Raw genomic sequence first — 25,580 nt, 5'->3', positions numbered from 1 at the left:
GCAGGTGGTGGTTAAATTGAAAAAGGTAAAGCCTGGCTTCGTGCTGCATGTGTCTCCACAGGAGTTTTGGGGTTCTTGGGTAGGAGCTGTCATGCTGTCATTGTCCGTAGCACCCTGCAGGGGCACACACTGGTCCAGGAAGGGATTTGGGCTAGACCTTGTTTATCCAGTACACAGGTGAGGTGTCTGTGATTTGGTGGCAGAACAGCGCCTTGGTGGGGAAGGAGGCATCTTGCCCTGCATGTGGCTGTGCCAAGAGGTCAGTGAGGGCAGCCAGCAGTGGCCCACCAGTGGCATTGCCATGCAGGGCATCCCTGATTTCTCAATGGGAAAAGCGCACCAAAGGCCAGCTCACAGCCTGGCAGAGGAATTGTCCGCCTCTTGAAACTGTTGCTGGGTGGGTTGTTCCCTGCGCACCCCCCCCCCCCCCCCCAATACATCTTAGGCACAGTGGAGGCAGGAAAGAAAACCCTTCTGAAAATCACAACCTAATTACTCCCATCTGCTCCAGCACTGCTTCCCATTTCTGCCTGCCAGGATGCTTGTCTCCGATGCTAAGTAGCACATTATTTTCGATAAGTTGCAATCATTTACTTGAAATCTCCTTCTTCTTTAAAATGTCCCCCTGGAAAGGCAATTCAGCAAGTTGGGAATGGGCAGAAACAGCCATGAGAAAACCCATCCAGACACAGCCCAGCTTGGTCGGCAGGGCAAGCACTCCTCGAGTACTCATTAAAACCACACAGCAAGTTTCGTTTTAGGGTGGGTTTGTTTAGATGTCCAGCTACTGGGACCAGTCCTTGGCTTGGTGGTGTCAGCAAACAGAGCTGTAGAGGAACCCCCCCCCGATGTACATGGAGGGGATCTTGACCAGGCAGTCTCAGCAAATTTCACAGGACCACACTTTTGACTGCTGAAGTCAGTGGAGAGTTGAGGAACCAAAGGCCACACCAGTTCTGGGGATCTCTTCTTTCATCATCACAAACCTGGGTTGGCTTCTTGTCTTTCAATGTGTTGTCATCTTCCAAGATGTCCCCACTGCATCCCTGAAGAGGCTTTTCCCACTGCTCCACCTTGCCTTTGGCTCCTCCGGTGTCTTCTGCTTGGTCTTTGGCTTCCATCTCAGAAGTCCTGGCTGATGCGTAACTGGGAATGGGCTCTTGCACATGCATGACGGGAGACATGAGGATGAAAACTGGTGGGGAATATTGTACCACCACAGCCTACATACCCTTGTGAGTGGATATATCCTATGCTGGGAGTCTGTCTGGGACAAGCTCCTGCTTTCCGCATCTCCTCAGCTTGAGGAAGCTGAGCACAGTAGGAAAAATTGCCCTTTCTAGAAGGAAAGTAGAGCTTGGAGATTTGGGCATCCTTTTCTCTTGTCACTGCTGAGCCACAGTCTCCTGGTAAGCAGCTGTCATCACCCTCATTATGTTTGATTACCTTCAGGATGTTATTCTGCCTGTGTTGACTGTGCACCTCTCATCTGGAGGGTTTGGAACGTGTAGAGAGCAAATTGTTGCTAAGCTGAAGAATTTTGGGGTGGCCTTGGAGGAGAAGTGGCTGGGTGCTCAGCTGTTGCAATGAGCTGGCTTCTTAAGTCCCTTTGGAAAAATGCTCCCAGGAAAATGGAGTAAATAAGGGAGGGGATGATGGTGTAGGGGACCAGGAGGAGTCTGGTATTCACCTTTGTGGATTTCATGGGTCTCTTCACAGCTGCAGGGCATCTGCAGGGTACAGTCTCTTTCAAAGGCCTTGTCAGCACCATGTCTGGCAAAGGCTGTTTCTTCTGCCTTGTGCCCCCCACCCTGGCTGTATGTCAGGCTGTGTGGACACCCTGCCATGTGGGGCACCAGGCACAGGTACTTTAGTGTGAGGACGCAGACACATGTGGGGTGCTGGTTGCCCATCTTATTTGAGTGTGAAGCTGGCTGCTCTGCAGGTGCTCCTGGGAGATGCCCGGATTGGTGGGAAACATCTTGGAGCAGCTGAAAGCTTTGGCAACTCGATGCAGTTTCCATCCCGCGTCCCTGAATCGCAGGAGAGGCGAGGAGCCAAGGAGCTATTTTTGGCTTGTCTCCGTGCCTGATTCTCTGAGGCCGATCCTGCCACCTCTCCGTGTCCTGCACGACAGCCACACCACTGAGCCAGCCCAGGACTGGGACCTGGACAGGGTTCTCTGCACACAATGGCTGTGATACCTTCCTCAAGAGGGAGAAGGAGTGAGCGGGTGAGCTGGGAGCCATTTCTCAGCTGCTAGAACAGGTCTCCGTGACCCTAATGGCACCCATGAGCAGACCGCAGGCTGGTGGCTTCACGGTCCCCAGCTGCTCCCGCTGCTGGCGTTGGTGACGGTGACCCTGCTACGGTCGTGCTCCTCGGTTCCCTTCTGCGGTCAGCCAGGCAGTGCCTCGCAGTGGTGCAAGTGGGGACAGGGTGCTTGGCTTGTCTTTGCATTTAAAATAAACCCATATATATGTATTTTCATCTGTGTGTGTATATATATATATATACACACACACATATATATATATGTATGTATTTATCTGTAAAAATGCATTTTGAGGCAGTGTGGGACCTTTGTGAGGTCCGAGCCCCCTCTAGCGGCAATTGCCATGGCTCCGGGGGTTGCCGAGCCAGCAGGAAAGCGGCCAAGGACAGAAAGTCTTGCATGAATTTTCCTCCCCACAGCTGCCAGTCGCTATCTTTCTTTTTGTTCTTCCTTTCTTTTCCCTGCTCTTTAATCAGGAGCAGCAAATGGCAGGTCCTGGGGATTCCGAGGCACAGGCAGAAGGATGCCCGCAGCCTCTCGACTCCGGTTTGCTGCCGGACTGCTGAGGATCATTCTGCTTCATTTATTTTGTTTTCATTTGGTGTGAAAACAGCAGCCTGGGGAGAGTGGGGGCCACTCACAATCGGCTGCACAGGCACTGCAGGTTGGGTGCTGCCTGTACTGGTTCACCCCAGGCTCCCCAGCCAGGGGAGCAGGGGCCACATCCCATCTCAGGGGGCATTTTAGAGGGTTGTTGCTTCCAAGGAGCCCAGCATCCCAGGCATCCTGGCAAGAGGCGTGTTGGAGCCAGGGACAGCGCTGGGAAGATAAAAAAGCAGCTTTTAAATAATCATTTTGTCTTTCCCTCAGCTGAGCACAGCCTTCCAGGGATAAATAGGCAGCATCAGTTCTGCTAAGACACATTGGCCTTTCCATCTGTTTACTCCCTAGCCTTATTCCTAACGAGCAGCCAAGCCCAGGCCGTCTCCACACGGTTCCCGGCTGGGTTTGGGTGTCTGCTGTGGGAACATACGTCCGTTGGATGCTCGGGATGCACACGCTGGTCTGTGCGTGTGGCACGGTAATAAAGCTCAGGGGTTATACAGCGCTTTTCATCAGGAAGCAGCTCTCTAAACATAAACTAATTAATCACTGGTGCCTACCTGTCAGGTCAATGATTCCTGAGATTTTTAATCTAAAAATATTTCCCTTTTGAAATCCAGATGCGCCTGTTTCGGCAGCTCCGCTTTTGATTTGTTTATTTGAGGGGGTTTAATTATTTTTTTTTTTAACTTGTGTTGCTTTCCATTTGTGTTTGGGCCTTTGATGTGCTTTAATTTAGTGCGTGGTTCTTTGGGTTTTGTTTTGGGTTGGGTGTTTTTTCCTGCAAAAAGAGGAATTTATTATCTTTTATTTTCATAGCAATTTTCCCTCCCCCCTGTAGCCTGTCACCTTTCCTCTTCATACAGATTTTGGCCACTTTTACCTCTTGGGCCGCAGACCTCAAACCATTTTCTCGATGAAGTCTGACCTCTCCCCTCAGATTTATTCATCAGTGAAGCATGTGGCCAGGTGCTGGCAGTGCCATGGGAAGCCTCCTGCAGTGAGGGGAGATGCTGATCTTGTCTCTTTGGGGCTCAGCAACTGCACCAGGCTCCAAATTTGGCACTCTACCCCCATCCCTCCGTAAAGAAACAATCCTCTCTAGCATGGAATTACTTATCATTAGCTCATCTTATTGGCAAATGTACGGTTGTTGGGCTTCTATCTGTCTTTTCATTCCCCCTGAATTTTGGTCCTTTGTTGACAATGAATGTTTAAATCACAAAAAACACCAATAAATCCTGGAGTCCTAAAAATCAGGATTTCAGCAGAGTTTGAGGCTTTAAAAAGAAGTCTTTATAGTGTTAGCTAAGCCGCTCAATAGGGTCTTTTGCTTCCCTTTTATACTGGTAATAGCTGTGTCTTTAACTTACTTCAGAGGGAGGGAGGCTATACTTGGTGTTTTGCCCACAATTTTTAGCTGCTCCAACTTATTTCCTATTGTGAACTAATTTTTGACTAGCTCTTGTTTATGCTGCGGATATGGGAGGTCAGATTCATCTTGGGTGTAAGTGGGTATGGCTCTAGTAAAATCCCCACATTACCCGGCTCTGGATGTGCTCGGGGGGTGTGTGTATGTTTGCAAAGTGCTCTGAGCTCCTGTGCCAGACGAAATGGGGAAATGCAGTTAATTTCTCTTAAGAAATGCCTGTTTGTTCACTCATCAAGGATTTATTTTATTTACTTTGAAGCTGTGCACATCTATGCATGCAGAGATGTCACACAGGGACACTTAGGCCGCCTCCATCCTTCCAACCTGGGACACTCTCAGCAGGCAGGATGTTCCCATGTGTTTTTCCAGGAAAGCCCTCACAGGAGGACTTTTACTTGAAGCAGTAATTGATGTGGAGAGTACAAAGAGGGGAAGAAATTTCTCTCCTTGGAAAGTTACTTCAGGATGATTAATTTATTGTTGCCCCTTTAATTACCATGGTTTAGACTTCACTGGAACGACTGGAGCGACGAAATTTATTTCATACATTTCTTACTTGCCTTTCCACTGAAAGCATGGCCTTGCAAGCACTCTTCACATGTATTTAAAGATGGAAAAATGAGGCATGTTTAGCTCTGGGATCTGTGTGTCTTCCTCTACCATCTGGGTTTGATGGCTGATACAAATGGTGCAATATCAAGCTGTAAACTACTTGTTAGGTGACATGAGAGTGTGGACTATCTGGGTGATCTGAAGTCTGGGCTAGAGACTCCCAACTTCCTAGCCTATGCTTGGGTTGGGATAGAGTCCCTAGCAGCAAGAATGGGTACAGTCATTGTTTTTTTGACCAGTGATAGCAGTTTTGCAGTGTGTTTGAACACAAACCATGGCTTTTTGAGTTACCTCTGTGGTGAGCTCTCTGCCAGTTCTGCCCTACTTCTTCCCTGCAGGAAGGAGGGGAAGAAGCAGGGAGGAAAGCAGGAAGCTGCAGTACCCCTGTCGCTGCTGCTTGGCTGGAGAGCCAAGGAACTGTGCTTGGTGATGAGCACTTGGGAGAACCAGGATGCAAACTGCCTATTGGGGTACACTTTCTAAAGGAAGAAAAGCTTGGTTGATGGGAACTGAGCAATCTGGGATGAGCATCCCCTTTTAGATGAACATCCCTTTCCCCAAGTTAAGACCTGGACACAACTCAGGCTTTCCTCTCCGCTTTGTGTCTCCTGCAGTGCTGAGCATCCGAGGAGCACAGGAAGAGGAGCCCACGGATCCCCAGCTGATGCGGTTAGACAACATGCTCCTGGCCGAGGGGGTAGCGGGCCCTGAAAAAGGAGGCGGCTCAGCCGCTGCTGCCGCTGCTGCTGCAGCATCAGGAGGAGCCGGCTCTGACAACTCAGTGGAGCACTCTGACTACAGAGCCAAACTGTCCCAGATCCGGCAGATCTACCACACGGAGCTGGAGAAGTACGAGCAGGTAACAGGCTCTTTCGCGGAAGAAGGCAGGGCTGGTGGTGGGAGTAGGAGATGAGCGGCTGGGAGAGCAGCTGAAGTGGATGTGCACAGCCTGGATCACTACTGACATCTGTTGTTAGGAGTGTACGGGCAAATGCAGACTGTACTGGAGTGAAAACATGCTTTTTCAGGGTTGGAAGGGTTGGGGTTTTGCACTGGAACATGGCACAAGAATAGGCTTAGCATGGGTTGCCCCTTTGACTTGCACTTTTCAGTCCTCCCCTAATACTTTGCTAAAAATTATGCCCTATGAAGTGGGAGTCCTCTTTGAGGTGCTCGCCTCAGTGCAGGCAGTTTTCCAAGCAGAGCTTGAATCAAAATCTTCCTTGAATACTTTTTCTGCTTGAAGAATTCCTTTTCCAGAGGGAAAAAAAAAACCCAAAACCAAACAAGTTTCTTTTTAATTGTGAAAAATGGTTCGTAAACAAAATGAAAAACTATTTGGGTCATGAATGCAGCTATTGGTAACACTGACAATTGCATGAAAAGCTTCGCAGGCTGATGCTCAGAACAATTTTTTTTGCGGAGGCTTCCAGATGTTTTGCAGACCTCCTGTCGCCACTGCGCAGCTTGCCTTTGTGATGAATGTGGTTTCTACCCCAAGGTTGCACTGGAGTGCAAGCAAAAAAGCATCCCTCCTTTTTGGGTGCAGGACGGGCTCTGTGGCCAGGAGCCAGGTGGGGTTTCAGGTCTCTGATTTAGCACCATCTCTGCTGATGTGATAGGGCTGTGAGCAGCCTCCAGCCCAGCTCCCATTATACCTGGCTAACTGAATGCACGGTGCATGGTGGGGCTGGGCAATGTGTCACCCCTTCAGGTGCCACACTGGCCAAGCTAAGGCTGCTGGTCAGCATCTTCAGACCTGCACCCAGGGGTGGTGTGGAGCTGCCTCAGATGACCCTGGGTTGGAGCTGGAGTCAGAGTGGCCAGGTAGGGCTCTGGTGTCGGAGAAGCTGTGTGGTGTCATACCATGAAAGGCATTTTGACAGAGCATTAGAAAAGGAGGAGGTGGCAGGGCCCAGGGAGCAGGCAGGGGGCAGGTTGGAAGGATGACCTTTGGTGGCTGTCCTCAGCCCTTGCTAGCACTCCCTTGAGTGATAGAGATGGGCTGGTGTGGCATGAGGGAGCCTCAGCCTTCTCACATGGGTAGAAGTGGGGAGGGTCTCACAGCTCATCTTTCAGATCCCAGGCTGAAGAGGCAGGGAGAGAGACCCCATGTCCTCTGCCACCCAAGCCCAAGGAGAAACCCTTGGCACAGCCAAGGATATGCTTCAGGGAAGGACCTTCTGCTCCTTCCTCATCTTGGGCAGGAGTTTTGTTGCTTTTCTGATTTTGTTTCTGCATCATTTTGGCTGCCCAAAGGGGCACCCAGGTAAGAGAAGCCTTTACCCCAGCCCCATGAGTGAGGTGGGCCACATATTTGCTTCTCAGAAACCAGTCAGGGGGTTGGTTTTGCCACTGAGTTGCTGTGCAACTGGCTGTGTAGCTCCACATGTCCTGTATCATCAGCCACAGTCCTGCAAAAAATCAGGGTTTCTCAACCTCCACCCTCCTTTCTCCAGTCCCATTGCTGGAGGCTGGGGGAGCTCAGTGCCTGGCTTCTCATGGCATTGGGCTGCTCCTGTGACAGTGCAGAGCTCACTGGCAGTTTTTCCTGTAATGCTCTAAAGGAGACAATCTGAAATTGCTTGGGTGTCTGGGAGCAGAGGTACCCAGCTGAGAGCTCTCGTACCCTGGGAGCTGTCAGCTGAAGCTGGTGATGAATTGGAGGGGCTCAGCTGGCCTTGGGAATATCTCCTTGGGTCTGAGGCATGGATGGGGATTCAGCTTGAAAGGGTTGGGTGGGAGGTGGTAAGTCAAGACTATGTTGCTAGTCCACAAAATCAGTATTTCTTTCCCCTGCTAGCACATTTTTCTTCATCATGGGGTGGGAATTGTGGCCGTTGTCCCTAGAGTAGCTGCCCGTGTCCCAGAAGCACCAAAGGCTTCTTGAACCACCAGTGCAACAATGTGATCCCCTGGTTTTCAGGGCTTGGTGCTGGGAACTGGAGGACGGAGGAGGTAGGGGTGGAGGAGAGGGCAACAAAGTGGCCTCCATCCAGCCTTAAAATCCCTCCCTTGTCCTCTCGACTTCTCTCGCTGCCGTGTCCTCACAGCACAGCCTGGGGATGGCAGGAACAGCCAGACAGTGCTGTGCCAGCAGCAAACTGATTGGGATTGTTACCTCTTTGCCCTTACTTGTCAGGGCTCCTGCCTCATTCAAACTTTAATTAATTATCATTATTTACTTCTTATCTGATGTGCTAAGAGCACAGAGCAGGGCTGTGTCTGGGACCTGCTCCTGTGACGCATGGTGCTGGGGTCCAGCTGGGGCAGCAGGAGGAGGGAGGTGGGTCAAAACATCCATGGTACTCCTCAGAGAGAGACGTCTATAGCTCCTCCAGCCCTATCTGGAAAACCAGTGGCTGGGACTTCTTCGTGCTTTACATGAGTCCTAGGACTTCATGTGCCTCAGCTACATCCATGATCCCTGAGAGCAACAAAATTGGCTCCTGCCTTTCTCAGCATGTCTGTTGGGAGTCTCTCTTGCCCTCTGCTTTCTCTCCCCTGAGAGCCAGCACACTCTTGATCTGAGTCTGCCCTAAAAAGCCGCAGCCATTGAGGTCTCCATTTTCATCTCCTTCCTTAGCAGCGTTGCCTCTCTACTGTCCTTGATGCTATCGAATGACCTTCTGATCCTGGGGTTTCTTTTGCTTTTCTTGCCATCCCAGGCGTGCAATGAATTCACCACCCACGTGATGAACCTGCTGCGTGAGCAGAGCCGGACCCGACCTATCTCACCAAAGGAGATAGAACGGATGGTGAGCATCATCCACCGCAAGTTCAGCTCCATCCAGATGCAGTTGAAGCAAAGCACGTGTGAAGCTGTCATGATCTTGCGCTCCCGATTTCTGGATGCACGGTGAGTTCACCCCACCAAACCTTTCTCCCCACTCACTGTGCAGTATTGTTGTGGCCTAAGAGAGCTGTTTTGAGGTTCTGGAGTGAATTCAGGTTCATATGAAGGACCATGTCTCTTGGTCTTGAGGCACAGAGGCTGTTTACTTTCTTTATCCTTTAGTTGTCTATGGCTCAGCAGGGGAAAGGATAGCAATTCCAGACATCCAGCCTCTGTCTCAGGGAGGCTTCCAGCTGTACCTTGAGAATTGCGCATCCAGGCTTTGCTGTGGCAGAGTGGAATTCTGTGGCATATTGCAACAAACCTCTGTGATGAAAATGTGCATTTCAGTTAGGGATGAAGCTAATCCGCCAGCCCATCCTATTCTCTCTAGGCTCCTATTCTTTTCTTTCTGTTTTTGTTTTCCCAGATTTTTTATTTGTTGTAGAATTATTTCACTGCCCAATCTGGTTGTATGCAGGCTGTGGCTTGGGCTGCAGTTTGGGATGGGGAGGAGAGGCAATTACACTGGGGGATGAACAGTCAAGTAATGCCCAAGTGCAAATGGAACAGTCCTCACCAATGGTATATCCCCAGCACTGCTTTCTCAGTATGGAGCTTTACATAGTAGTGGTGCTGTCTTTGGCCAGGGCAGCCAGGTGTTGAGAGTCACCTTCCCAGGTGGAGGAGCTGGGTGCCAGTTTTGAGACTCTTCTGTGATGCAGTAGTAATTTGAGACAGAGATTTGCTGTGGAGGGTGCTGAGAGAGGAGTCACCAGCAAAGTGCAGATGAGAAGCTTCCTGGCTATGAGTCTGTTGCACTCCATGCTCCCAGGAGCAGGGGAAGGAGGAAGGGAAGCAAGGAAAGTCAGAGTGTCTAAAATTGCATTCCTGTTTCCGGATCCCTGACACTGATTTGCATTTCTTTTCCTTCTGTTTCCCTCTCTTTCTTCATGCTAAGGCGGAAGAGACGAAACTTCAACAAGCAAGCTACGGAAATCCTGAATGAGTATTTCTATTCCCATCTCAGCAACCCTTACCCCAGTGAGGAAGCCAAAGAAGAGCTAGCCAAGAAATGCGGCATCACAGTCTCACAGGTGAGAAAGCTCAGAAATATAGCAAAGATGGCTACTGCTATTGGGAAGCCTTAGCATGGTGAAGGACACTCCAGACCTCAGTCAAGTCAGTCATGTCCCAGTGTTGAGCATTTCATTTCTAAGTTAGTTTAGCACAAGTCTGTGTAAGTGCATGGGGAAGGAGACAGCAGGCTTGCAGTTTAAAGCCATTGATGAAAAAGGAGAGTTTGGGAAAAGATTCAGAAGGGATGAAGACTTCATAGAGTGATGGCTGTGTGTGTAGCCAAGGTGTTAACAACACAGAAATGATGTGGCATTACCCACAGAGGCAAAGGCTTTTCTTGAGGGAATTAGTGCTAAACTGGCTTGCAAGAATAGCTTGTTTGAGCTGACAGTCCATTCTTTGAGCCAAGGGATTTGAAGGCAGTAAAAAGAGTTGTGCAGATTTTGCTCGATAAGTAGAATGGACAAGGTCCTGATGGGAATGGTTTGGGTCAAACAGGCTAATGGTTATAGTTCGTGGTCAAGGAGGGTGGGCTTTCTCAGGGTGATTTCTCTCTGTTGTTACGCTTCTGCTGCAGAACATGACATCTCCCTGACTTGTTTATCCCTCAAAGAAAGGTGGTCAGTAATGACAAATTGAAGTATTTCCATACATTCAAGGCAGCCATGTAATTCCTGGAGTCTGTAGCTTTGACCTGGGAGCTGCTGGAATTTGTGAGGAGTGCAGTCAGTCCTTGAAGTGTTCAGCTGTACATTGGCCAGGCCTGCCTCTCTTTATTTTCTCTCTTTTGGGGGCAAGCTTTCTAATTGAAAGCCAATCTATACGGCCTTTGATAGTCTTGTCCTCATGTGAGCTTAGTGCACCCTCAGGGGTCCCATTGCTTTCCCCATCTTGGGCCGCTTTCCAGCCCCAGACCTATGCCTATTCATCGCTTGAGTAAACTGGAGACAGCAGTAGCATCTGCTGTCCTTGTGAGAGCATGTCTGCCTTCAGCAGGAACAACAGCATCCAAGGGTAGGTGTTGTCACCATGTTGAATGCCTGCTGAGTGACTCCAATTGTATCCCCTGGGTCAGAAGACCCAAACATTGATTCTGCCCAGAGTTACCAATGAGAAACAGCAGATAGTGGCTTAAGTAAAACTACAGCTGTCCTGATGCTTCCCCTATTACTTTTAATTCCTCTATTCACACTTACAACTTTTACCTTGCAAAGAGAAAATGCCCAGGAGAAATGCTGCACTTAGGATATTTTTTGACTGTGCTGTATCAAAGCTGCTTTGTTCCTGTGGTCAGAATCTCCCTTCCTTCTTCATCCAGAGAAGGTAGAAACAAACACACATCTGGGTCTCTGCTTTTGCTGAGGCTAAGTGGGAACATGGGACAATATGAATCTGTGCAAGTCATAGGCAGAGTTTATCTGAAATCAGAGGCTGACAGGGGTAGTCAGGTTCTTTGCTTCACGAGTTTCAAGGTGAAGATCAATTGTAGTGCTCATCTATCCCAACTTCCTTCCCTGTGGTACTCATAGTTCACCCACTGGCTCCAGCATTTGAAGCTGGAAGAGCTGTTGTAGAGATGGCCAGGTGGGAAGTTCACAAAGGAGCACATTGTCAGTAATGGGAAAGCTGGACCAAGAAATGGAATCGAGCTCCTTGCAAACAGCACCTTCTGGTGCCATAGAAATGTTCGCTCCCAGATCTGGGTTGGGTGCTGGTCTGAGTCCCTGCCGGTTATATTTTCTTCCTGCTCTACAGCAGCACAGGATTGAATACCTGCAGTTCAGTAGCAGGTAAACTGGTAGAAGAAGCCATTTCTGCGCAGAAGCTGCTGAATGCCCTAGGATCACTGCAAGTAGAAAGTATTGTAGGAATGAAAGCATTTGGGTTTCAGTTATCAACACCCAAGCCAAAACAATTTTCCTAAGATGAGATAAAAATCACATGCTTCCCAGGGTGAACAGCCAATGGTTTATTAGAGTGTTTTATTAGAGTTGCAGCATCCTCTGGCATTTGTTCATTCTCTTACTCTTGCTGAGCTTTTTCAAACAAGGTCAGCAGTGACTGGAAGTTGTCGTCTGCTTAGAGAGCTGCGTGTAGGAAGACACACCCCTGGTTCTCTGTATTTGGTGTTGTCAGAAAAGAAGCTGAGATTTGCTTCCCCAGCTATAGGTTGAATATTTCCCAGATCTCTGAAATTGTTCAGTGTGACATGGTGCCCACATGTGAACAGGGTTATCATCAGCAGGGTACTTGAGTAGATTTAGGGAACACTGAGTTCGTGGTTGTTTGGGAGGTACTCTGACATTTTCCCTGGCAAGCGGTTCTGGCCAGATACCACTGCCTGGTTCTACAGTTTTCCTATCACTGTGCTGAATCTCTGACATGCAGACTTTGGGGTATTCAGACACCTGGCAGGTTGACCAAGCAACCTTTCTTTCAAACATTCGTACTTCTGATCCCAGAGTATCACTCCGACAGTCTGCAGGGATCACTGCTCAGACCTCTCCTTGGGGCTTTCTGAGGTTCATGCATTGTCCTGCTGCAGGCATAGGGAAACAGCTTTCACCAGGACTGGCATGACCAGGGCTGCACAGCTTCATTCTGCCTTCAGATCTGGCCCATAATTTTCAGCCATCCCCATGACTTGTGAAGAAGTTCATACAGCTTCTTAATTTTTTTAAAATAAATCCCCTAGTCCCTTTCAGCACAATTCTAGGCGCTGAAGTCAGGCCCATGCTGGTCTCTGGGCAAACACAATCTCCTGCTCCTCTCCAAGGAACACACTTGTTCCCTGGGACCAAAGTTAGGTCTTAGAACGAGCCCTGTGCTCCCTCTCTAGCCTTCCCCTGCCGTTCCTGGTTTATGTAGTGGCTCATGCTAAACTGTACAAAGCCAAGTTCAGCTAGATGAAGAGCATCCACTTCTGGCCTTTTGCACCAATTTCACTCAGTCGGATCAAAAGCAGAGCTTCAGTAATACCAAGGTATTTTTGTGCATCAGCAAGGCCTGAGTATATTCATTCAGTGTTCTCCGTGAAAGCCACACTATCCAAAGGGAGGAGAATGGGCAGCTGGGAATCAGGGCATCTGTCCCTGTCAAAGGGATACTGAGGAGGAAGCAAATAAAAAGTTCCAGAATGACACATACCTGTTTTCAGATTGTGCAATTTTAGAGTCATTCGACTTTCTCAGGTTTTTTTAAACTCATCTCATATTTTTATGGGGTGGCTCTAGCTTTTCCTGTAGAGCATCCCCTTAGTAGATGTCCCATTCATAGAGGAACCAGATATATTCACACAACCCTGTGATCCCAAGAGGGTCTCACCACCTTTCCTGAGCTTGGTGTAGCACACACAGGTAGAAGGTGCTTCCTTCCACAGCTAGGAAAGTGGGAGGTAAAAAAGAATATTCACTACTTAACCTGAACTAATCCACCTTCTTCACCCAGCCGCACTTGCCAGAGCTGAAACATTAACATCTTTGTCTTCTCTTAAACTCGCTCTAGGTATCAAACTGGTTTGGAAATAAGAGAATCCGGTACAAGAAGAACATAGGTAAATTTCAAGAGGAAGCCAATATTTATGCTGCCAAAACGGCTGTCACGGCTACCAATGTGTCAGCCCATGGAAGCCAGGCTAACTCACCCTCAACTCCCAATTCAGCTGGTTAGTTTTTGTTTTATTTTTTATTTTGGGTCATTAGTGTTCGGTTTTTTGTTTGTTCTCCCCCTCCCCCTAATCTCTCTCTTGTTTTTCCCCTTTTGGTTGTTTGAATTTTCTGGTTTTGGTTGGCTCACTTTTGTGGTCTTTAAAAAAAGGCAGAGATGGGATTTGGTTTTTGGGGTTGTTTTGGGGAGTACTTTATTTTCTTTGCCTTTTCCCCCCTCTTTTTTCTTTTCTCTTTTTGTTCTCTTCCCCTTTCCTGTTCTGTTTTCATTGGGAAAATGATGTGATAAGACCTTGTAACTGATGTCACCTTGGGGGTTATATGCATGGATGGTAAACACAAAACCAGAAACATGGTCCATAAAATGTTGCTGGAATTGCTTGCACTTTGGCGGGGGGGGGGGGGGGAGGAATTAATTAAGAACTCGTTGCGTAATGATTTTATTTTGCTGGGGCTGAAAGCATGAGTGGCCCTAATGGCTAAACCCCAGCATTTTTAGGATGTCCTAATTCATGACCTCTGGGGGGTTGTTTCGGGTAGATCTTTGGTTTTCTTTCTGTTGTGGTTACCTTTGATTGCTTACATGACAATGTCTGAATCATCTGCAAGAGTGTGCTCTGTTTGAATTTTATTTTCCTTCTGTGTCAGCACCATCCAGGGAAACCCGTGGGTCGTTCTGTTCCCTTTCCCCCTTTCCTGCCCATTTGCTGTGGTTTACATTTGTTTGTTTTGAGGGTCAAAGGCACAGAGCACTTTGCCCAGATTTCAACTCCTCCGCTAGAGAATGATGCTTAGTTCATGCGTAGTGCCTGCCACAAGGATGGCTGACCCAAAAATGATCCTGGGCTGCGGTCAACTGGTTGTGCTCTGCTCCCAAGAGGGATGCAAAATTGGGATTTGTTGAAAAGGAGAGAAAAAAACCTGAACTTCATGCGTGCCATGTACTTTGTAATCGATGAAATTATCTATGTGCCTGTTTTCTTTTTAGGGGTGGGAGGGAGAGTGGGAATGTGCCAGTCTTGGTGTCAGCTTGGTGTCAGCTCATGGTACCCTTTCACATGGGTGTGGTGCTTGCTGTTATGAAGTAGGCTACTAAGAGGAAGGAAATGGTGGAAGAGCAAAGAGGATGGTGGGCAGCAGGAGAAGCTAGATGTTAGAGTACTAGTGGTACACTGTGCAAATGCTGGTTGCTATCAGGATATGCTTCTGTAGTGAGCACAGTCCTGCCTGTGGCAGGTAGCAGAGGAATCGCACCTCAGAAGCACCCCCAGATCTGGAAGATTTGAGTGAAAAGTGGAGACCCAGGGGTCATACAAGGGGAGAAACCAGTGATATGAGTCTCTGACTGATCTCCCAAACCAGTCCCTCAGTGGGAAGGCAAAGGCAGTCCATTATCTGTGAGCTAATGTAGCAAATGGTGGTTCATTGCTCTGTGCTGGGGAGCTCATCCACACCTTGCGGGGCTCATGTGGATGGTTTGCACAGAAACAAGTGGTAGAAGGCTTATTCAGTTGGGCAGTGAAGTCCCTACACACAACCTCTTAATTTCCAGGGGACATGTTACATGCTGCCCCCCAGAGCCACCTAGAGCAGAGCTGGTGCAGCTTTTGGTTGCAGGTCAGAAACACTGCTGAGGGGCATCTCCTCACACAGGGCTGCCTGCTGCAGCTTGACTGAGGTGCTCAGAAGGCTCTGGTGGCTGCAGCAGAGTTCTCTAGGGACAGATGGTTTGCAGGAGTTTTGTTTGATTCTTTTATTTTTGTTTTGTTTGGTTTTTTTTCCCCTTTTCCTTCTGTTGTTTGAACTGCTGATGATTTAGCTGCAGTTTTTACAATGTTGTCCTTTCCAAACAGCTCACTCAAAATACCTGGTCAGGTGGGGTCTCTTGATCTTGACATCCCCCTGTAGAAAAAGCTGGAGAGTAGCAGCAGAATGGTGTGTGTTGAGGGGATGCCTACTGCCTGTGATGCTGTCCTGAAGTCCACATCAGCTTAGACACAGCTTTCCTTCTTTTCCTCTTTCTTATACTGGGGTCAGATCCAAAGGTTTGGAATGGCAAGGGAAAAGCTTCAAATTGTTTAAATGGCTTTGGGTCTGGCCTGCATGCAGTGGAAGAGGCATTTCCCCAGTGCCTGCCCAGTTAAATAGTGCTCTGGTGTGAGGTTGTTTCTTTGCCTTCCCCACAGGCAGTAAGACAGCTGTTTCAAAGATAAATTGGCTGGTACCCTGCAGTAAACAGCTAAGATAATCCCTGGATAACACTATGCTTTCAATGAAGGACAAACAGTCTTGTTATTAACGAGTAAGACTTGAGCTCCTGGGTCCTCTTTCTGGCTCACTTGTCTGCACTCTAGAAACACTAACTTCTTTTCAGGTGTCTAATGTGGTGGTTCTAAAGCAGCACATCAGTGTGAGGGGAGCTTGCAGGCCGTGTTGATCCTTCTTCTGCTAGAAGTGTTTGTAACCTGGCCCAGATCCCACCTCCTCCCTGTATCCAGCAGTAGGGAGGCCTTGCTGTCAGCACTCCAGTAGTCTCTAGGGCAGCTTGCAGAGATAGTGCATTTGAATACTGGAAGAGCCTCAGGATTTTATGTCCAACAGTGGCATTCCAGGTTGAGATCTCCCCAGCTGAACCATGTAGATGTAACAGCTCAGTGAAGCTGTGGGTTAAAGGTACATCCTGAAGACATCTAGTGTTGAGTGACCTCCCCTGCTGCAGGTTGTCCTGTAGGTGCTAGCAGCAAGAAGCACACCTGTATATGCTAGGTCTGAAATACCTGTCTGAAAAATCTGGAGGATGCTCTCGAGGGCCGTGAGCCATCCAGATGTGCTGAATTGCCCTGGGAGGAATGTGGAAGTGGATGAAGATGTGAAGGACTAAGATAGATTGATGCTTCTCCTTTTACACCATGGACTTCTTTCAGATCATCAGCTGTAAGTTTTTTGAGGAAGGCACCTGAGCAGATACAGGATTTGATGAGAATTTGTAGACCTTCTGGTTTAAATACATTGTCGGGCATGTGGAAAGAAAGAGTGTAGGCAGAGGACAGGTCATGAGAAAGAAGCAACCAGCAGTGTAGTCCCTGGAGGGCCATGATGTTGGAAGAGGAGGTGGAACTGGATGTGATGGGACCTGGGACAGGAGTTAAATTCATTTCTGCCATGGCTGCGCAGGCCCATCTGTTCTCTGCATTGATGCCCATGTTACCGGAGATCGGTGAATGGCTACAGTCAGTCAAAGAGATTGGCCACACATTGACAAGGGCAAGAATTGCATCTGTCTAGCCATCTGGCACGTTCAAAGCAGGGTCCCCCATCCTCAGTCACCCAGGCCTGAATGTCAAACACCTTTTCATCCTGAATACACACAGTTGGGCTTTATCAGCCAGATGTTCAAATAAGCTGAGATGTCTGGCTCATTTGGGATAACAACTCCCCATCCTCACTTTGATTGCCTGGACAATCTCAGCACAAAAACCACATGGCAAATTAAAGTTATTTTATGTGGGCAGACCCTTTTGCCAACCAGAGTCCTCAAGGGCCACACACAGGTGATGACATCCAGTGAAATCTTCCATGCAGAGCAACCAAAATTGTCCTGAAATGTTTCTTTTCTTGCTTACCCTTTTATTTTGTGAAAATCTTGCAAAACTGCTGATGGAGGCGATTGTGCTGTCTGGAAGTATATGTACGTCATCAGGCACAGGCCTGATGGCTGTATCTTCTCTTCTCTGCCTTCCTCCATTTGTGGCAGTCAGTTCTCCAGAGCACAGCATGGGAGAGGACCCTCCGTCAGCAGAGAAGCTGTTCTACTTATAGTCTCACTATCTTGAGTATTGGTTAGCAAGTGAAAAAGAACAAATGCCCTGCTGACTTCATCCCTGACTTTTAGACCTGCTATCAAACTCAGTGGCTTTGTCCAGCTGAGGAGCTACATGGTCCATCAGGTTCCTCCCTCATCTTTGGCCATGGTACAAACACAAGGAAAAAGTTACGGAGGAGTGGGGGGGGGGGGGGGGGTGGACTTACATGTCATTGCCATTGACTTCAACTGGGAGCCTTCTGTACATGACCACAGTCTATTTTAATGGTTCAGTATATTGGATCTCTGTCTCATTGGTGGTAGGTGGTATGATGCATCAGATGAGGATGGTTTTATTTCAGCTCCAGTGAACACAATTACTGTGTCTGTTTATCCATGGTACTATTTGACTTGTCAGGTATGTTAGAGAAAAGGAATTACTAGAGGTCCTGGAAAATCTGAGGTGGAAGTAGAGACTGCCAAAACGCTAGAGAAGACATCAGAGAAGAATAACCTCTCTGAAGAGCTGGAGAAGTGGTGCAAGAAATGCCAGCAGACAAGCTTGTGAAGATTTTTGAATTGGAGGCAAAATTGAAGTGGGTTTTGCTCATCAGAAACGTTAGGGATGGAAGAAACCTCTTTGTGGGCATTATTTTGATGTAGGATTTAATCCAGTAACAAGATCTGACTGCCATAGCTTATCTAAACGTTCCAGCACTCTTTCTGAAGCTGGTGATGACCTGATAGAAATTCATCACTAAGGAACAGTGGTGGTAGGTCTTTGGTTCGATAAGATAATCTGGATGCTGAAAATGATTCACTGTTCCTTATTCTACAAGTCATTAAAAGTGCTGGGGTTTCTGGTATTTTGGGGGGAGGTTGGTCTGCACACAGTAGCATCAGGGGACTTCCATGCCAAGATCAGAGCCCTTTCCTTCTGGCTTCACAAGCTCAAAGGTGGTTGTTACTTCGTAGTTGTTAAGGAGTCCCCAATCAAATTATGACCACTGAAGACCTTTACTGTGTTCACAGTGGAGCCTTGCAGAGGGGCAGATTACATTTATGGTGAAGCCTTCTCTAACTGAAGGATTTGACTTGTATTCCCAAATGTATTCTCTGTGGAATATACCAATCTTAATTTTCGGGGCTCTTCACATTCCTGCCCCCTCTCCCACCCCAGTGCATCAGCCCCTCTTAGCTGTGTCTCTCAGACTTTGGACCATCATAATTTCATACATGGCTAGTACATAGACAGCAGAGTGCTGAAGCAGCAGAGTGGCAGCGTGAAGGGCTCTCTGCAATTACGGCTCTGATACAAATGCATCCATACATGCGGGGCCATTGGTATGCGCATATTTATCTTTGCATCCACATCAGCAACAAGACACATTCACTGTTTAGATATGCACATATATTGTAAAAATACCCTGTGCCAATAGCAGTGTATATCTTGTAAGTGACATCTCCAGCACTCCTCATAGTTTCCAAGACACCAGCGCTCTTCAGAACTAGAGTTTGTGGCTGTTTGTTTATTTTTATTTCCTCCCTCCCGGTCTCAATTTCACAGGTGGGTTTGTTAAGTTTCAATAAAATACCAGTTAACTTTATGGCATTTTTGTTTGTTATTATTGTTACAATTTTCTTTTGGTAGGGGAAGGTGGGGTAAGATGTTGCTCTGCTGGGGGCAGAGTGATAGCAGTGCCCTGTCAGGTGCTCAGGGATTCCCAAGCCCTCTTCCCAGCTCTACCTCTGATCATTTGTGTGATCTCAAAGGTTTCTGCTCACCTTAAAAGAACAGGAGAATATTCTCTGCTTCTTGCGAGCAGTAGCTGCAAAGTCCTTTGGTTCTCAGCCACTGTGGGAGGATGAAGCCACAGTTAATTCACGACCTCTGCTTTTATACCAGTGGTCAAAGTGATCGTTCAGAAAACTGAGTAGGAAGCATCCAAAGATGCATGTGAAAAGTGCCCATTTTCGTGCTTAAAGTTGAGCAGTGTCAGGGTGGGCTACACTCAGTCTGCCAGCTCATTTCCCTAGGTTTTTTGCTTTTGAAATAGCAAGTAACCTGAGAGGTTGGGAAATGACAGGAGGCCTTTGCCAGCTGAGCAGAGGAGGTGATAGTTACAGCTGCCTTCTGACTAGTCCCCGTTATTTTACGCAGCAGCACTGTGGGATTGATCTCTGGAACAGGTTGGGCAGAGTTGACAATGAGCACAGACATTAAGCTATTCCTGGCTCTGCTCTTTTCAGGCATCAGTGGGAGGGTCCTGATCCAAGATTCACTGTGCTCAAGATGAGTCTTTCTCTTCACTGTCTTGGACATTGTATCTAGCAGTGATGTTTCTGCTTTCCTTCAATGCTGAGAATTACCAGCACCTGACAAAAGAGCCAGTTGCAAAGAGAGCAGCAGAGAGTTTACTGAACATGAAGTCTCCAGTATAGACCTCCCACCTCCTCCCTGCCCTTTTTGGAGGTGACTTCCTTCAGAGGAGCCTTCCTGGTCCACCTCCAGGACAGAGCTAGGGTCTGTCCAGAGTGTTTCTTCCCTTCCAGCAGAGGCAGGGGGATTGCCAGGTGTTTCTCAGAGTGCACGCATGAGCCATAGTTGGGCAATTCCACCAGGACTATGGTTGCCAGTCTTCCAGGTTGGAAGTGGCAGTGGGGATGATGAGAGTGTATTTGGGGTTGGAGCTGAAAATGTAGCTGACCTGGGCCCCTGAAGTCTCTCCTTTCCAAGGCTAACGTCATGTATATAACCAAACCTTGCACGTTGAGCTGTCTCACACTTAACGCGCTGATCTGCACGATAAAATCTGAAATAATCCCATAAAACCTTTTTATTTATTTTTAATCCCCTTCCCTGCCTTCCAGTTACGTGATGGGTTTGTTTCTCCCATTCAGTAGCTGAGGAGGTGCTCAGATATCTCGAAGCTGGAAGCAGAAAACCTTGTTTCTGCAAAGATGGGAGGTTTTTTTTCTTTTTGTTGATTTTTATCCTGATCCCACCCAGTTGTCTTCACTGTGACAGTTTTTTAGTGTAACGTTGACAACTGGTGCATGCAGTGGGGAATTTCCTTATGGGAAAGCTGGCCCAGAAAGGAGGTGACGCCCTTGCATTCTCTCATGGCCCATCATGATGAAAGACACTTGCCAGCATGGTGGGTACTGGGAGTCTAGCCCAGGTGTCTTCACATTTTTGCGAGCCTTCACTGCTGGTTCGCACCAGTGATGGGTTCCTTATGTCCTGAAGGCAAACCCTTGCAGAGCTCCCCATGGCTCAGTGGGAGCTCCAGCTGTGGAACTGGATGTGCTCACCCTGCAGAGAGCAGCGCAGTGTAGACTTAACCCACCCTGATCTGAGCTTGGAAGCAGCAGTAGTGTGGGTCTGCTTCACCCGGCTGAGCAGTCTTCTGCTCTTGATAGTGAGGCTTGTTTGAGTAATTCTGTTATCCAGTGCAGTCTGCCGGGTGGACACCTCCAGCAACCAGGATTTTTCAAAGCTGCCTGAAGGATTTTGATGCCCTGAAATTAAGGGAAAGGCTGTCTGAGTCCTCCAGGCTGGGCTTTGTTTGTCTCGGTCAAAAGCATGAAGAATCCTTCCTCCAGCTGAGGAGCTGTTGAAGAATGTTCTTGGCATTGAGCTGTAACAACATGTGGCTTTGAATAACCTCAAGAGTGCATCCTGTTTTTTTTTTTGCTTGCTCTGTTCTTCATACTACTAACCTGACTCTGTGTTTTGTTTTTGTGGTTGCTTTGCATGTTGTTCCTTCCTCTTGGCTGAGAGTCATGGGGTGGATCTTTTTCCTTTCTGTGATTCAGGTGCCTCACTCTTTCCTTTCCAGGTTCTTCCAGTTCTTTTAACATGTCAAACTCTGGAGATTTGTTCATGAGCGTGCAGTCTCTCAATGGGGATTCTTACCAAGGGGCCCAGGTTGGAGCCAACGTGCAGTCACAGGTAGGGACCCATCCGATGTACTGCCAGTGAATGCATTAGTGTTGGAGGAGCCTTTGACCGTATTGGCACTTCTCCCTCCCGTCCGAAAAGAACAAATCTCAACCAGCACAAATGAACCAACACTTTAAAAAGGCAAACCAAACTGAAAAACCAACCAACCAAAAAAAGGCAACAGCAACAACCACCCCCCCCAAAAAAAAATCCAAAAGAAACAAAAACTAAAACCAAACACCCAACCAAACCAACAACCATGGTCTTGAGGAGACTTGCCCACACTTTGTGAATGCATTTGGCTCTGGCTTGATAGTTGTACTAGAAGGAAAGAAGGTTTAGGAGAACAGGCAAGAACTCAAATGAAAGCACCTGAGGTTTAGGTTGTGCTTGCTTTATTCTTCCAAGGGAAGGGCCCAGATGTTTGGACTGGTGTCTCGTTTTACAAGGAAGGCTTCCACTTACTCCTTTGGTGCCAAACCAGGTGTCTGCTGAAAGGCAAGAAATGTTCAAATATACAGCTAGGGGTTTTTTGTTTGTTGTTTGTTTTGGGTTTTTTTAAATTAAAAGGCACTCTTCAACATTTCACCACCTCCCCAAAGCACAGGCACTCAGTGCCACCCGTGTACACACCAGCAAGACAGAGCATGGGAGCTTTGAGCAGCATTACTGAAAAATCAACCCATGCTTTGGGCAAAAAGAAAGAATTTAAAATAGCCACAAACTCACTCAGATTTACCACCTCCCATCCAATGTCCAGATGTGCCATGAGTCTATTCTCTGGCATCTAAGCCTCTGTAGTGTGTTGGGAGACAACAGCCAGTCTGACACTTCTGCATTGGGCAAGGAGAGCTCTCTGAAGCCAAGATTGCCCCACTCACGGTGCTGGATGCAGAGCAAGCATGCCATCCATGGGCAACTAGGCATGCTCATCATGCATACTGCTGCTGGGGCTGGGCTGGGTGAGAGGAGGGAGAGTAGTGGGGTGCCCGGAGGAGAGCTGCCAGTGCGTTTGCCATGGTAGGTATGTTGCCTTTCTGGGCCCTCCAAAATGAAGGCAGTCAGCTGACTCCAAGGATCTCCTTCCACTGCTGTAAGCTTCCTAGTGCCTGGGGCCAAAGGGTGGAAGGGGAAGGAACGTGTGTCCTTGAGCACAGTGGTGCAACTGGCTGCATCAGTGTGCTCCAGGAGGTCCCACCCCACACTTGCCATGCTGTTCTCCCTCTCTGCTCTTTCTGTTGAAAGACTTGGGACTAAGGAGTGCATGATGGGGCCACCAGGGCAGACAGGGGGTCGTGATGAGGGAGGCAGGAGCAGCCCTCTGGCTCGGCTCTCGCTGCAAGAGCAACTGTGGTTCTCTTTGCCCTCTTTAAATATATACCATTGTTATTATTGTTATTATTAGTATTAATATTATTATTACTACTACAACTCTTTGTTTTTATCTTGCCAAAGATGAACCAAAGCATCTTTGCCCACTAACCTTTCATTCACTCTAATTTGTGTCTTTGTTGTTGTTGGTCTGTTTAGGTGGATACCCTTCGCCATGTTATCAGCCAGACAGGAGGATACAGTGATGGACTCGCAGCAAGTCAGATGTATAGTCCGCAGGGCATCAGTGTAAGAAAAAAAAAAAAATAGGCTTGAGTTCTTGTTTTTTGGGTGGGTTTTTTTTCATTTTTGTTCTCTCACTGCCAATTATTTCAAAGCCATAGGGCTCAGAATGCCACTTAGTAGGACTTGTCTTTGCTTTTACGGTCACCTAGTTTATTGCTTCTGTATCGGTCACGCCAGCGGCAGAGCTTTGCCCACAAAAAAAGTGGCGACCGGGCAGGCTTTGTGCAGGCAGCTGGCGTCTAGGACTGTCAGAGCTGATCAGCGTTTGCCTGGCACCTGCGGCCACACGCGCTCGGCCGAGAGGAGCTGCTAAACAGGTGACACCTCGTGTAGCTGTGGTGAGGGATGTCACCGCTGATGCCCCAGTCCAGAGATGGCTTCACGCAGAGGCCAGTGGCACCATCCCAGAGCTACCGTCTAAAAATAAGCCATTCCTGGCCAGCATCCGAAAGTACGGCGGCAATGGGGTTGGTGGCAATAATGAATGCAAATAAAAGGAGAAAAAAACAACCAACAAAACAACAAAGCCAACCAATGTCAACCCAAGAAAACCTCACCCAACTGGGCTGGGGGAGGATGTGAGGGGGAGGGCGGTCTCCAGAGCATCTTCTCCTTGTTCTTGGGTGCGCTGGCGGGTTCTGACTAGCATGAAAATTCGTAGCGACAAGCTGTGTCGCACAGGGGGAAATCGATCAGACACACACAAGGAGAACCCAGTGTAGATTCGGGACAGCAATCCAACTTCATTTCTCAGATCAATCGTCTGCCATCTCAGCAGCGGTGACAGCAAGCTGGGAGAAGAGGGCAGCCTGGAAAAGGAGGCTGTGAGCGCCAAGTGGGTGGTGGCAGTGGTGTCCAGGGATGGCACGGAGGAGGGGGTGGCTGGCTGCTGCGGTCCCCATTGAGGAGCCTGAAGGTTGAGGTGAGGTGATCTCAAACTGGACAGGAAAGCAGTGATCCTCCAAGTGGGACGGTGGTCCTGTGGGTGAGCACCCCAGCGGGGTGCACCATCCAGTCCCATCACCATCCTGGCCAAGGCTTATGCCATACGTCACCTTGCGTGTGACCATCTTCAGGCCATTGGCATGCAAGCAGCCACTGTTGGCATAGGGAGAGGGGTGCAATGGGATGGGGGACTGCGCTCCCCTGTCCTGCGGGTGTTGGGGCTTAGTGGGTGGCTTGACGTCAGGAGGCAGAGGCAGGAGGATTTGTGAAGTAATGTAATTGAACATGTGCAGATAATTATGTCTCATTACATAAAGCCATTGCAAAAACGGCACTTGGAAATGCCACATGAAAGAGCCTATCGTTCTGCATTAATTTCTCCATGCGCTGAATTTATTCCCTTTCTGGCTTTTTAATACTTGGAGAGTAAATGAATCGCAGGCTGATCATGATAAGAGATGATACTTTTGTATAAATTAAAATACCCCCAAGGAAAAAGGCTGAGCAGATTATAGCTGCAGTTGGCTTCGAAAATAACAGTGGGCTGGGTAAGCCAAAATTTGGGGGGGGGCAGGGGGATTGATGCCGGGGATTACGAGGCAGGGAGGGGGCAATAGAGAAAAGGACAAGAAAGAAGTAGTAAAAACTCAGAAGTTGTATAGGATAAGGAGAGCTGGGCTGGTGTTTCTGGCTGTGGTAATGGGAGAACCAGTGTTACTAGCACTGGGAATTGGTGAGCTGAGAGTTGTAGGGGCTCAGTAGTTCCCCCTGCGCTTCCCAAATGGGGATCCAGCATGGTGGCATCTGATGGCTCCTCAGGCTGGTTTTCAGGGGGAGGAGGAACCCAGATAGGCCCAAACTGTATGTCGTTCAAAGAGGAGCAGGGTAGCAAGTGGGCAAAGAGACAACTCGGGTTCAGGGGTGATGCCTCATTTTCCCATAAATATGTAGTAGGCACTGGGAGGAAGGCAGGGAGTCCAGAGCTGAGTGCATAGTTTAGGAAGTATTTTCTGGGTTGTCTCTCTATCCCCAAATGCTTTGCTTCCCCCTGACCAGCATGCACCTGCCTGTAGCTTTTATTGTCATTTAATGGTTTCCTATCCAGCTAGGTCTCTTGATGGACCCCAGTTTGTCTACTCCGGAAGTGTGGCCATCCTCTAGGAAGCATTGACCCTTGGCAATGTCCTGGGGAGCTGCTTAGTGCAGGCAGGGTGGCTGTCTTGTACCACGCAGGGCTTCCCTGCCTCTCCCCTGAACCCGTTACTGCCAAGGAAGGGCAGCAGGATGTGGAGGAAACCTGCTAGTGACACAGAAAGCTGCCATCCCCACGTCATCTGAGCATCCCCGTGAGCTGCTGGAAGGAGATGAGCCGAAACCTAGTCAAGAGCCCTGTCACAATGATGTCTGCACAGGGCTGAGGTTAAGTCATCCCCAGAGCCCGTCAGGGCTGGGAAGTCAGAGGCAGGTTGCCCAGCTCCACCACTGCAAACCTTGGCAGGGGAGACAATGCTCGGGGTTTGCCTTCCTTGATGGAGGATGAATTTTTAAATGCGTGTAAGTCATGACAGCTGAGAGCAGGAACGTACCCAAAGCCCAGTTCTCTCTGTGGCTCTGCTGCTTGACGGCTGACAGACCGCTCTTCGGGGCAAAAAGGGCTGGAGTCAGTTCTGCATCGTTAGCAGGATAATGGGTGATGTCCCAGCCATCACGATCCCTGTGACCCACAGTGATGACTGAGGCAGAGCAAGAACAGACGCCTTCTCCTCCA

The 25,580-nt window shown here is 48.5% G+C and overlaps 1 protein-coding gene across 3 annotated transcripts in view; it reads left to right on the top strand.

Annotated features, from left to right (window-relative positions):
- The window catches only part of PBX1 (PBX homeobox 1), a 135,423-nt gene that overhangs the window by 98,606 nt on the left and 11,237 nt on the right, over nucleotides 1-25,580 (top strand). Inside the window, exons 3-8 of one of the 3 annotated variants that reach the window (XM_065674001.1) lie at nucleotides 5,537-5,781; nucleotides 8,591-8,781; nucleotides 9,719-9,854; nucleotides 13,342-13,501; nucleotides 21,147-21,259; nucleotides 22,781-22,870. In XM_065674001.1, coding sequence (XP_065530073.1) covers nucleotides 5,537-5,781; nucleotides 8,591-8,781; nucleotides 9,719-9,854; nucleotides 13,342-13,501; nucleotides 21,147-21,259; nucleotides 22,781-22,870 — 935 coding nt within the window. The remainder of the gene's footprint in view (nucleotides 1-5,536; nucleotides 5,782-8,590; nucleotides 8,782-9,718; nucleotides 9,855-13,341; nucleotides 13,502-21,146; nucleotides 21,260-22,780; nucleotides 22,871-25,580) is intronic. The other 2 variants (XM_065674002.1, XM_065674003.1) reach the window with 2 other exon arrangements.

Source organism: Lathamus discolor, chromosome 3, assembly GCF_037157495.1.
Source record: "Lathamus discolor isolate bLatDis1 chromosome 3, bLatDis1.hap1, whole genome shotgun sequence".
In the NCBI taxonomy this organism is placed as follows: Eukaryota; Metazoa; Chordata; class Aves; order Psittaciformes; family Psittacidae; genus Lathamus; species Lathamus discolor.
Note: the sequence above shows the minus strand (reverse complement) of the source record. Positions and strands in the feature narration are given on the sequence as shown.